At 36.3% G+C, this 14,090-nt stretch overlaps 1 protein-coding gene across 6 annotated transcripts; it reads right to left on the reverse strand.

Moving 5' to 3' along the window:
* Window positions 1–1,890: 1,890 nt before the first annotated feature.
* Window positions 1,891–6,823, reverse strand: LOC126700396 (scarecrow-like protein 1). 6 transcript variants are annotated; one of them, XM_050398527.1, is made up of 4 exons: window positions 6,642–6,823; window positions 6,147–6,324; window positions 4,036–4,064; window positions 1,891–3,907 (listed from the first exon to the last, which is right to left on the reverse strand). In XM_050398527.1, the coding sequence occupies exon 4, from the start codon at window positions 3,836–3,838 to the stop codon at window positions 2,099–2,101; it is 1,740 nt and encodes a 579-aa protein (XP_050254484.1). In that variant the 5' UTR covers window positions 3,839–3,907; window positions 4,036–4,064; window positions 6,147–6,324; window positions 6,642–6,823; the 3' UTR covers window positions 1,891–2,098. The 6 variants fall into 6 exon arrangements, with proteins under 6 accessions (XP_050254484.1, XP_050254485.1, XP_050254487.1 ...); XM_050398528.1 differs by having other exon boundaries at window positions 1,891–3,895; window positions 4,036–4,113; XM_050398530.1 differs by having other exon boundaries at window positions 4,036–4,113.
* Window positions 6,824–14,090: the final 7,267 nt, after the last annotated feature.

Genomic DNA, 14,090 nt, shown 5'->3' on the forward strand with positions numbered 1-14,090 from the left:
GAGGAACAGTAAAGGAATTATCAAGAAAAATGAAAATGTGAGCATGAATGTCAGGGATTCTCACAAAATAGAGCAATAATTCATTATGTTAAGTTTTTGGGTACATTGGACCCTATTTCTCACTAGGATGTGCCATGATGTTCAAGTAAGTTTAAAAGTCACAAACTTGGATAGCTTTTTCCAAGCTTCCAAGATTTGTGAGGTTTGAATCCTCTTGAATCCAAGTGTATCCTTAAGCAATTGCTGCAGGATCCTTCACAATGCCTTTCTTTTCTCTCTATTTTTTTGAAGCTTAGTGAATCTCTCTGATGCTCTTTTTATGCTTTGATTAATAGTTGCCGAATGCCTTTATTGATGACTTAATCCTCCTTTTATAGTACATTTCTAGGGTTTTTGGTATGCCATTGATTCTCTCCTTTTATTGCCTTGAGTACCAGAATCAATGTTGTATTAGCAACATTGGTGGTTGGTTCTTTCCTTATTTTCTCATTGCATTCTTCTTTTGAGATTTTCCTCCCAAAAGTTCCCAGTTGACCTTCCTCTTTTGGGAGGTCCTAATGGGGCAGGCTTCTAATCCTTTTTCCAAAGCTTTTAAAGAGACTTTTCAGAGCCTATTTTTGGCTGCCTCACCCTTTGTCATTTTCCTTCAAATAGGTAGATATCTCTCTGTTATGTTGAAAGATCCCCAGCCACCTTCCTTCATAGTCTACCCTTTTCTACTCTGCCCAAGGTTCTGGTTCTTCCTATTAGGTATTGGTCCCTAGCCACCATTTGCTGCATAGCCTTCTTCTAGGCTATGGGTGGCTGATGGGACATGACCCTTTTGTTTTCTGTGTCCAATGGCATGCCTCCTTGTGCTATCCATATCTTGGTTGGCTTCCTTCAGCTCTTCTCGAGGATCCCCCTGGCTTTGGTAGTCCCAAGGTATCCTTATTCAGTCCTTTTGTCCTCTTGGGCTCCCCTAGGGATCCCTTTTCACATAGGGCTGGGCCAAACTTCCTTTGCTTTCTTTTTTCCTCTCTAAGACCCAAGGCTTACCTTATCATAGGCTTGGGCTCCCTCTTGCCTATTCTTAATGGGCCAAACCTTGGCTCATGGATTGGGCCTTCCTTGGTTTTGAGGGCCCATTTGCTTTGGATCTTATAACATTTTGAACCTCAATAGTTGATAAAAAAACTGGATTAGTTATCTTATTTTTGCTTTTCGTGAAAAAAAATACCAATTGAAGTGGAGGGTTTCTTCAAATAAGTAGCTGGGTCAAACAAATTTTACAACAGTTATTTATATTTTGTCTCGTATATTATTATATTACTAACTATGGTTAGAAGTTTCGTGAATAAAAGAAATTGTGCTATTGTACTTGCTGATGAATGTTTGGCTAGTGGATAAGGCTCATCTTAATTGGCAGCATAATAAGATTTTTTTTCCCCTAAAAAAAAAATCAGCAATCATTGATTTGTAAGGCTAGTTGTCATCACTGATACAAACAATAATTGTAATCATAGCCATTAAGTTGAACTCGATTAAGAAATTGAGAAATGAGGAGGATACTTAGACTAGTCAAAGTTCAAGCAGACTTTTGAAAATATTAATGGTGATTAAGCACTATGTTTACTTTAAGTCTTTCCTGTCTTGTCCATCAAGGAATTCCATTAATTCTATGGACTTGAGTGGTTAGTTGAAGTGTTGTTTTTCTTAATCTTTCTTTTCAATTCATTGCTATGGATTCAGGGTCTTTCAAAATGTAGCCATATGGAAATTTACCTAAATATCATAGTCTTGACTTATCTAGATGGTTCAAACACGGATCCATAATTAGGCTTGTAAGCATTTAGTTTGGTTCAAAAGGAATAAACAGTAATAGTAATAATAAAATGATGATAAACAAAGTTACAAAGCCGTAAGATGAAATTCCTTTATGAATGTTAGATTAACAGCAATCCCATAATCATCCTCGGACAATTCACTTCTTGATAACATTAACAAAATACTTATTTCTAACTAAGATAATACATCAGCTTGCATCTTGATCTCACACAATATTACAAATACCACAAGCAACAAACATGCTATTAGTAACTCAAATGATGTATACATATCACCTCCATGCTGAAGCAACAATCAAGTTTTTGTCTTCCCACCCAAAATGAAGTGCACCCATTTCCTTCTTCACCTTGTACCTGTCACAATACTCCCTAATTAGATTTTGTATTGTATCAATCACTTTTGGTCCCATGGGACATGAAGTGAAACCAGCCATTGTCATCCTTGCCCTCCATTTGCCTGCTACCTCATACCGCTCTATCCTCTCCTCTCCTTCACACGCAACGATGTTTACAATGTCCCGTGCCAGGCATTGCCTTTCAACATTCATTCTATCTTGACTCTCCCTTGGGAGAGTTGCTTCAAGAGACTCAAAAACAGCTGAATAGTAATTGTATGCTTCAACGAATCTAGGCAAAAATGGAGCTGTGTTTGTGTTCACATCTTGTTCAACAACAGTAACAAGTTTTGGATTTAGGCTCTTAACCATCCGAAGGAGCTGGTCTCGCTGGTTTACTGTTGACACGCTCTCATCTGGCATGTGGTGAAGTTGAAAGGCAAAGTTCACCAAAAGTGCTTCTCCTGGTCGACAATTGAGCATTGATGGAGTTATTATTGAAGTTTTTGATGCCACAGCTCGGAACTCAAATGGTACCTTAAGTGCTTCTGCTAGCTTCTCCAGTCTTTGTCCAATAATTTTTAGGCCTCCAACAGAACGTTGAACTGATTCAGGGTCATCAACCCCAGTTAATCTCACATGGGGTGGCTTCCCTAGGGTATTGGCAATTGTTTGAATCAGTGTTATATATTGACTCCCTTGGTTGATATCGAAATCTACTATATGGACTCTTTTCTCATCTTTAAATGCCTCTATCATTGCACCATTTGCTGCCACATATCCAAATTTAAAACAAGGGCACACCTCAAAGAGGATCTGCATGGCTGCAAGCCGGTCAGAAGAGGGGGGCTCTTTGCATTTTAGAGCTTTATAAAGACATTTGCCAGAGGAAGCCATGCGAGCTGCAAGACCTTCCACCATGTAGGCTGCAATCCTCTGAGGAGGATCCCCCTGGATTGAGACCATGTTTCGGAGGTTATTTATCATAGCTGATGCTTCCATGAAGTTTCCATCTGCAAGTGCACCAGCACAATCAAGTAGCATTTGTCTGGGAGTACGAGGAGAAACTTGTGATACTTCCTTGTTGCTGCTGATGCTACTGAGGTTTGAATCTGTAGATGAAGATTCCTTAGGAGAGTCATGGAGCAATGTGTTGGGAACTGGGTCAGCCCATTCACCATCAATTTCCATGCTGTGATCTGTACCAAAAATGTCATCGTCATCATCATCATCATCATCATCATTATCTTCAAGCAGTGCTCTTTCCAATTCTTGAAGCTTCAGTCTCATCTTATCTTCATCATAGTCTATTGGATCCGGGCTTTGGCTTTCCAAGTAATCCGATTCAAAATTGGATTGATAGGCATCACGATGCCTCATTGACATCAAAGAAATGTCAAATGGGTTTCGAGTGCACATGGAGATGCCATCTGGATGAAATGAATTTCCAGAGATGCCAGAACTAGATGGCTGTATAAGTTCTTCTGTTGGGGAGTCAAGGAAATACTTCTCATAACTTTCACTGGAGTAAGAATCAGTCACATATATAGTCTTATGCTTATCAGAACCTAATATTTGGGTGGACAAGCTGGGGCTGTCATCACTCCCCTTTAGAGAATAGAGCTTGGAATTTCTATATGATGGTGCAGATAGCCCTGCAGACCTAACTAAAGACATGGCTTTCTTCTAACTTGCTGAGTGTTAGAGGAAGGCTGCTTCTACATAGAACGAGCCCTGTGTCATGAGCTGTCACATAATTAGAGAGAGAGAGAGAGAAATTCTGATAAAACTATTAAACTTTTGAAACTTGCAATTTTTTGTTTTCTTGTAAAGAAAACAGTACTTAAAGCATTTGGGTAAGGTTAGCTACTCACCGTTTAAAACTCTGATGCTTTTGGGAAGCCTGCATTCAGCCAGAGCAAAGAAGAATAGTTTAGCAGTGATAGCAGAAACTGTACAAATCAGTCAATATGAGTGTGTACACATGGAAACATGGAAGAGAGAGAGAGAAAGAGAACATTGTGCAATCAACAATCTGAAGCATGACTATTGAGTCTATGAGCTTGATAGTTTGGTAACACCATAGTAAAGAACTAGCAATTGAAGGCACTATCTGCATGAAATGTAAACTTAAGATTGCCCTTTGAAGCATAACTGGTTACACTCAAGTGCAAGTAATAGTCCCTAGATTGAAATTTTCACATCATTGATCAATCAATGAAATGGGCTACCTAGAGAAGTGTGTCTTAGATGAGGGTCCCTTCTTTAGTTCCTGATGAAAGAAAAGGAGAATATCTGGTATGAGACAACAACCTTTTAAACCCAACCAGGTTTGTCTCCTCCTCCCCCACAAAAGAAAAAAAAAAGTTCTGATATTTCAAAAATTTCCAACATGCAGTCCCTAGCTGTACAAGACATCATTTATGAGTAGAAGAAAAGTGTTTTAATACTTGGAATATTATCAGGAAGAACACACATTGTGCTTTTGTAAATTGGATTAGATAGTAAATGAAGTAATTTAGAAAGTGAGTTGGGGAATGAACTCTTGAGGTCTTTATTTATTTAGTTCTCAATTGTTATTTGCTGAAATTTTGTGTAGAAGTAAAGACTTTAAAGAATAAGAATTCCTAAATTGGTAACAACATATCATAAATTATTATTCATTGTTTTCCCATTATGATGTTGGTTTTGAAGTTTAATCAAGAAATGGATATATTTTACAAAAGTTTGTCTCTTTACAGGAAAGGCCATAAAGCAGAGGTCAAAAGAAACTGATTTTAAAGAATTAGGAACTAAGACACTTGTATGCTTCACTTCAGCCTAAAAGAATTTCATGTAAATAGTTAGTTGGTGCTTGGAACTCCACTAAATTTCAATGAAGTGTTTCTGACATTTCAAATCGAGAAAACCTATAACGGAACTTAAGAATTCCAAATTAGTGTGGCTAGATTGAAACATTCCTCCAGTGTGTTTGAGAGTTTATAATGGAAAAGGAGCAGAAAGGGAAGAGATGCTCCCATTCCTTTGTTTAGATGTTAAAGAAAATAAGAAGGAATGGAAAGGAGAGAAACATGTTATATCACTTACTTTTTATTCATGCTTTTATTGAATTGGAGTGAAATTGATATTTCCTCTCAATTAATGAGGGGAGTGCAGCACTCACACAAAAGTAGGCTGAACGCAAAACTGAGGAAGGAATGGAACGGTTCCCTCCATCCTTTGGGATCCACAGTTTCCTTGCATTCCAACCCCTTGGAAGTCCCTCCATCCAAACAATATGTATGGAAAACATTTTCTCTTTTGCATTTTTTGGATTTATGTCACAAGATTGTAAAAAAATTCAGTCAATCAAACATTGTAAATATGCATGAGAATGTAATTCTTGTTGAGTTTCAATCTACCATAGTTAAATTCAGATTCAGGTAACAAAGTACACATTTAAAAAAAGAAAAAAAAAGATGTCATATAAAAGACAATTGAGGGACTACACACTGCAGCCAAGTATTTGATTCCCTTTTATTATATGTAGATCAATTTCAAGAATATTATATTTAGAAGCAGAGACCACCTAGATGCAATACTATTATAAGATAAAAGATCCTCTCAGAAAACACTTTTTCCAACATACAAACCACCAAAGATCACAAGCATAAGATTTCATTTATTTACCAAAAACAGAACATAAGTATAAACTAAATCAATCATCAGCTGACATTTCTGATGAGGGAGAGGGGAAAGATTCCAAGTTCTATGAATATTCAATTAACAACAAAAAGCAGCATATTGCCTATGTTTTGTCAATCAATTTCTAGATTACAACATAAAAAAGTATGCTGTCAGAAAGAGAGCCACAGCTAGCAGCATAGATAAACTATCTGGAAAGAATTCATGCAAATACAAGGGAATTCAATCCCTGTTGAAGAAATTCAAGAACAAAAGATTAAAAAAAAGGAAAATTGAAGAAGAAGAAACAAAAAGCATATACCTGATGAAAGAGGAAGACCTCAAGAGTCAAGAGGAAGCAAGATAGATCTTATCAGAAGTCAAATTCTGCGAATTAAGTTTACACCCATATGTAGATGAAACCCAGAATTGGCTTTGAAGGTAGAGAAAAGCTTTGGTTGACTATGTGTTATGGTTTTAAGGACAAACCAAAGAAATATCTACAATAAACAATTGTAGAAATTGAGGTTAGGTAGGCTTAGAAGCAACTCACCTATAACAAAATCAAACAAAGCAGCAAAAACAAAAAAACAAACTTGACAAATAATATAAATAAATAAATGAAAAAAGCAACACAACCCCAGATGACACAAATGAATTATTATAAAAAAAATAATATATTTGTTGGGAGGGATATGAACTACCCCATTTAGAAGCTGAAGTGATGAACAAGACAAGACCCAATACTTATAAAACTATATGGTATGAACATCCAATCTTCTGGAATTTGAGAAAGTATGACAACTAAGAAACTCACCTTAGATTTCCTTCAAAGATACATGTTAGCTTCAACACAGGTTCTTGTTTTTTGCTTTTTGTTTTTTATTAATCTCTGCTCAGTTCTTTTACTTTTTCCTTTGTGTGTTTATGTGTGTCTGCATGTTTATACCAACTGTCTGACTGAGGTTGTCTGACAGTACAATGTTAACAAGTCATGCACATATGGTGTGCTTCTAGAGGCAACAGTAATAGAGGGTTTTATCATTTTCATCAGTCAATCCTAGCCGCCCAATTTGTTGACTAATTCATCAAAAAAGTTGATCTACGCGTTGGTGATTTGCGAATGGTGTGATTTGCATTTTTTTCTGTAGTTTTGGGACATGGGAATGAAGTTATTGGACTGGTGGTAACATCAGTGACAATTGTACGGTAATGTTTCAAAAGTTAAGGTGGTGCTTTGTGACATTTGGGTGAACATAATTGCCTAAATGAATGGGGACTGTACAATCCTAGCACTTGTGACAAAGTCAAAGGTTTTGCAGGTCATCTTTTCTAATAGCCTTAAAGTCATAATACAAAAATTTTTTTTTTTATCATTTCATAATACAAATTTTGTCACAGCATGTACTCGTTTGTCAATTTTTTTTATATTTTATTGTATTACATTAGTTACGCATTATATCACATAGACTAAATCAATTTTACCTCAGTAATAAGAAAGTTGTGTGAAAGTGCGTGGCAAAGCTGGTATCACTTTTCCTTAGCGTGTAGAATCTAACGTTCAAAAGCGTGTATGAGTGGAAACTGGAAACACAGACAAGTCTCTGAGAATTTTCGTGGGTGTAGCACAAAGGGAGTACTTGTGGGATCTAAAGGAACAGTAAAAAATGAATGTGAAAGTCAAGATGTCTATAATTACCAAGAGAAGAAAATACATGGGTTTGGTTTACTAACTGTCTAGTGGGATCAAAATTTCTCATTAATTATTGGCTTGAATTTGAATTTTCAGTGATTTGTGAGGAAATTACATAAAAGGTAAAAAATTTATATCATGTTTCATAATAGGTTTTAAGGTTTTTAATTATGTGAGTCCCACCACCGTGTACCCTTGGTGTGGTGGTCACTCCACAAGTATAAATGCTTGTGGGGGGGAAATGGCCGGGGTTCAAGTTTCTAGAAGGGAATTTTACACATATATACATTTAGATTAGACTAGATAAACAAACTTTTCATATATATATAACAATTATGAAAATAAAAAATCATAAAAAATAACTAATCTCTCTTTCAAATTTAAAAAAAAAAATTAGGAAATATAATTATATGAATAAGATATTTCCTAAAATATATCTTAAGTTTGATTTAAAATGCTTTCATTTCATTGTCTTCAAAGTTCTATTATTATGTTGTCATCAAACAAATGAATAGTAATAAACATCACATTACAACATTTTGTATTCCTTGTAATATTTATTCATATTCCTATGTAATTACTGTTACAATCTACCAAACGTACCATTAACAAAATTTTTCTAATTTACATAGGTAACCAACGTCAATTTCCTAAAAATATGTCTTGCTCTAAGTGAAACTTTCTCTATCTATCCATTTTGCTTATTAACTACCAAATTATTTTATAAACAAGGTTAAATTGAAATGCGGATACCAAATTAAATTTATAAACAAGGTTTTTCTTTTTTGAGAGAGAATTTTAACCTTTGGCGTCCGTTTGTGACGATAACTCTTTATTATCAAACCGAGACATTAGTCGGTTTTTTTGTGTAGGTAGGAATTGAACCCAAATCTCTTATGTAACCATAAGAAATTTAGCCAGTTAAGTTAATTGGAACCTACAAATTTATAAACAATGTTAAATCAATTTTCTAATCTCATTTAACCTATGGCGTCCGCTTGTGACGATAATTCTTTATTATCAAACCAAGATATTAGTCGGTTTTTTGTGTATGTGAGGATTGAACCCTAAATCTCTTATTTAACTATCAGAAATTTTATCAGTTGAGTTAACTCCAAATCTCATTTTTCTCTGATTTGTTACTATAATGGAAATGAATGCGGATAGGGACAAACTACAAAGACTTCAAAATGGAAGGATTCCATACATTTGGGATATTAATTGACAAAATTATAGACTCGAAACTTAATCTAAAATATAAAACAAAATCTAGGCCTTTCATGTAATTTCCCCTCTATTTCTTTTAATGGTCACTTTCAAGAGATTTATCTAAAAATATATGGGATTGTGGGACTGCAGAATTCATAACCAAGAAATCTGGAAAAACCATGAGAAGGGTGATGGTTTTACCAAGAACAGTAGAAAACGAAGACTGTTTAAACCCGTTTTGCAAATCTAAGTGGGAAATGAATCTCAGGTGTCAAAAATCAAAGTTAGGGAAGTAGAAGAATTATTACGCTTAGGAAAATTTTTCCAGGACCAGGAGATCGATATCATGACACAAACTCCAATATTCTAATGTTAAGTCCTAATCATCCTTCCCTTATCTTATCCAAATTGAGTGTGTCGGAGTGTATATTCATAAATGATTACTATGTAAAAAGAGAATTTGGCGGTGAAAAATAGGGGGAAAAATATTTATTTAACAGACACGATGGCATTTTAGGCGTAGAAAGAAAGATTGAAAGATACATTAGCCAACTTCTTTTTGTCATGTTGGATGGTTGCATGATGAGCACTACTAAGTGAGTTTGGCATCAAGGTAGATGTTTTCAGATTTTTTAACTTATTAGATCATGTACAGATTTTAAATTCTTAATTTTTTTTTTATTATAAAAAAGTATAATTATATTTTAATAAACTTTCAATATATAAGTTATAAACAATCACAAAAAAAAAAAAAAAAAAAAAAAAAAAAAAAAAAAAAAAACAATGAGAGTTTCACACTTTAGACCCTGATTTTACAGCTTATGTCAATTTAAGCTAATTACAAAATTAAGTTGAATTGTTAATCTGATTAGTCAATTAACACATGCATGGATAGGCAATTGTAATAGAAAATCCCAGTCAACAACACAATCACCCAAACACCATGAATTGTTTCTGAAAAGAAAAACCCAAAATTGGGCAAAAAACCTTCTATGTGGCCTATAGCATCAAAACCAATTTCACTAAAAAGAATGGTTACAATACACCTTACTTAAAAACCCTCCGAGTTAGTAAATGGCAATGTATTCGAGCTCTTTGCTCTTGCTAGCAACAAATTCCACGAATCTTTTTTCCTTGCTCTACAAATTGAGCTATCAATCCCTGGCCACTCCAGGGCCTCTTAAAGATTTTGGGATTGTTCCAATGGTTCTCAGCACCCAACAACAAACAATGATCACTCAAGGATACTATGTGTGCATTGGTTTTAGTCTCCTCACAAAGAATTTGACAATTGGAGAGGAGATATATAAAGAGAACAAATGGGAATTGGCTCTAGGGTAAAAGGGTTGCTCTCTAGCTCTTCAATATGGGAATTAGGTATTGAATCTCTTGGGTTAGAGAAATATATGAGAGGGCTTGATTGAATAGGTACTGTAGAGAAAAGTGACAAAATTCTCCCAGGTCTTGCTAATCTCACTTGATCGAGAGAAAGGCAAGAGAGAGGCGAGATTGTTGGTTCAATAATAAGGAAAAAAAATTGAAATAATTTAAACATTTATAGATAAGACAGTGTTTTTATTTATGATTATCTTAATATTTTGCAGACAAAGAGAGTATAATAAGACAATATAATTGAATGTTGGATTTTTCAAGAAAAATCTAATAAAAAGTTTTTTTTTTTGGGTGGTAATTCAAGAGTTGGGAGAGAGAGTGTTTGAACTTTGAACCCTAGACATCTTCATTGAAAATACTAGGAAGTGTCGATTGAGTTACAAGTCTCTTGGAAATTTAACAAAAGTCATTTAATGCGTAACATTTTTAAAAGTTATAATTTGCATGTGTACTTGTAACGTAATGTAAACAATAAAAGACAATAAAAAGGCTAATTAGTGGAGGATAGTTGGAAGGCATCGGAGAATGTGCCATCATCCTCATCCTCCCTCTCTAGGTTCCAACACTGCCTAGTTTTTTTAACAGATAAAATCATTAACTGGAATACACACCATTTCAACAATTTATTCCACTGAAAGACCCATCTCTTAGCTAGACTTTGAGGTATCCAGAATGCGTTAACTAGAAAACCCTCAGCTTTTCTATACTTGTTGGAGCAACAGCTCATCCAAGAGTATAATACCACCCTCCACCAAGAATATCTCTATTGGCAACTCAAATCTCGGATCATGTGGCTTAATTATGGAGATGCCAATATGAAATACTTTCATTTGAAAACTTTACAGCAATATAGCCATTCTTGGATTGTGATTCTAAAAGATAGGACAGGGTTATGGCTCTCTGGGGAAGTTTTAACCACTCACATTATTGATGCATTTAAAAACTTGTTTATGGCCACCTCGGCTCATCTGAGGACAAAGGCTAGTTTAGGACAGCTTGTTAGCTCTAATAGCCCCTTTTTAGATCATTATCAGTTGCTATCAAGTATCCCCCCATCAGCGGAGATTTCTAGGACTGTCCTTTCTTTCTCCCCCCCCATACCCCTTCTGAAGGCCCTCGGGCCGGATGGTTACCACACTTTCTTTTTCCAAATGAATTGGCACATTCTTGGGCCAAGTGTAGTTTAGGTCATTCAAGAGATTTTTGAAAAGTCATCTATTCCTCCTAATTGGGGAATAACCAATCTTGTCCTTATCCCGAAAGTAGCCCACCCAAAATTGATTACTCAGTTTCGACCGATTAGTTCATATAACACTCTTTATAAATTGGCATCTCGTATTATCTTGTAGTGTCTTAAACCCCACATCGCAAATGTTATAAATCCCTGTCAGGTAAGATTTGTGCCAGGGTGTCGGACGAGTGATAATATTTTCCTGGTCCAGGAGATTATTAGGACGCTAACACACAAAAGAGGTGGACAAGGTTACGTAGCATTAAAACTGGACCTTGATAAAGCATATGATCACTTAGAATGGCCTTTTATTAAGGAATCATTAGAATTTTTTCAAGTCCCGCCAAACCTTATCATGCTTATCATGAACATGATATCTTCCACCCGTTATTAGATACAATGGAATGGGGCCCCGCTTCCGAAAGTGATTCCAAGTAGGAGTGCGTCAGGGTGATTTGTTATCCCTATATCTATTTATTATGTGCTTGGAGCGCCTTTTCCTTATGTTGGAAGAAGTCATTCAGGACAAACTTATCCACCGTATAGGGTTTAGGGGATAGGTTTGAATCTCACATTTATTTTTCGCAGATGATATCTTTCTATTCACCAAATCCAAGGTCATGGCCTGCCAGAGCCTAAGTAGAATTATACAACAATTCTGTCACTATTCGGGCCAAATCATGAGTACTCATAAATCCCAAATATAGTTTTCTCCTAACACCCCTCGGCGAACAAAAGATCAAGTGGTAGGAATTTTTGGCATCCCAACCACGGAGAATGTAGGCCCTTACTTAGGGACCCCTATTTTCACCACCTGTCAAACGCCCAATGCCTACTAGTATTTAGTTGACAAAATTCAAAAGAAAATAGAAGGATGGCAAGCCAAATATCTTACTATGGCTGGCTGAGCTACTCTAGTTAAATCATTGACGGCTTCCATTCCCATCTATGCTATGCAAACGATGTTGATTCCTCAAAAAGTTAGCCGGCAACTAGACAAATTAAGTTGCCAGTTCTTATGGGGGGATACAAACCAGCACCGGTGTTGTCATACGATTAGCTAGGATACGATAACCTTACCAAAGGATGCAGGAGGGTTGGGGATCCAATCAATCTGACACAAAAATAGGGCAATCCGTATGAACCAGGCCTGGCGCTTGTATTATAATCCCAATACGCTTTGGGCCCAAGTCTTAAAAGCCGAATATTTCCTGCGTATGAGCCTGATTGAGAGTGCTAGAACCCTTTGAGGGTCATATATTTGAAAATCCCTGTTTGACGGAATTCAATGGTTATGATATGGTATGAAATGGATAGAAGGGGATGGGCAGACTATTAGGGTTTGGGATGATCACTGGCTCCCTGGAGGTACCCTCCATAGTCGCATTGAAGGACCACTCATGCAAAATGACGAAAACAACCGAGTTAGCTCATTACGAGCTAATCATAATTGGACCTTCCACTTTCTCCACGTTCCTCTCCCACTACAACTTGAGCAACTTATTCGAGGTATCCCTGTGGCATGAGTTGCAAGGCTATTCGATACCTTTGTTTGGCCCCATAATAATGGGACTTGCTCAGTTAGTTCCGCTTCAAAATTTTTATACCAACAAAAACATGTATCTTTAGATAAATAGTTGTGGAATTGGATCTAGAAATTACAATGCCCCAAGAAGATCCAATTTTTCCTTTGGAAAGCTATGCATAAGCGGTTTCCCACGAGGCAGTATTTAACCTTTTCTCGCCCACACATTAACAACCTCTGCCCCAGGTGCAACTCTCCGGAAACAACAATTCATATCTTACGCGATTGCCCTTGGGCTAAGGAGGTTTATGGTTAATCCTCAGGGGTCTTGCCTCTCTCCTTTTTCCACATGCCCCTACAAGCTTGGTTGAGGAGCAATGCGACTGTAGAGAGTAATTCTGCATCAGCATCTCCCTTGGAAAATATATTTTCCATTCCTATGTTGGAATCTATGGTTAGCTTGAAATGAATGGATTTTTAAGAACCAATCTCGTCCCAGCATAGCCTAGTATACACAACGGTGCAAGTGGCAACATAATACTTTTTCTTAGCCGGCTCTGATAAACTAATTCAATTTAGGACCCTGCATCTTATTAAATGGATTGCGCTAACTGAACCCTACATTATGCTTAATACAGATGGTAGTTCCATAGGTAACCTAGGGATGGTTGGTGTAGGTGGGCTATTGATAGTTCTGGATTCTGGATATCAGGTTTCTCTCTAAATTTGGGTATAGCAACAAATAATGTGGCTGAATTGGCAGCCATTAGACAGGGTCTCTTGTTAGCATGGGAGTTAGGATTCAAGTTTATTCAACTTGAGATTGATTCGGTTACAGTGTTATCTTGGTTATTTGATATAAATTCTACTTACCCCCCCTGATGTGATGTCTTTAATATGTGATTGTAGGAGCATCATGGAGCAAGCATGGGAGGTGCAATTGCGTCATATATACTATGAAGCAAATGGATGCGCACTAGCGAAACGGGGAACCCATTAACAACATCTTTTGTCTATTTATACTACCTGTCCTAGTTTTGTATACCACTGTTTAGTAAGGAATTTGGCCGGCTTTGGGAGTAATAGATTGTGTGCCTGAAGGTCGGATAATGATGTTGTTGTATGAACCTTTTGTTTAATTAATTAAATAAGACCTCCCGTTTCTATTAATAAAATAAAATAAAAGGCTAATTTTGTATGACTTGGGTCCCTCAGC

Source organism: Quercus robur, chromosome 9 (assembly GCF_932294415.1).
Source record: "Quercus robur chromosome 9, dhQueRobu3.1, whole genome shotgun sequence".
Lineage (NCBI taxonomy): Eukaryota > Viridiplantae > Streptophyta > Magnoliopsida > Fagales > Fagaceae > Quercus > Quercus robur.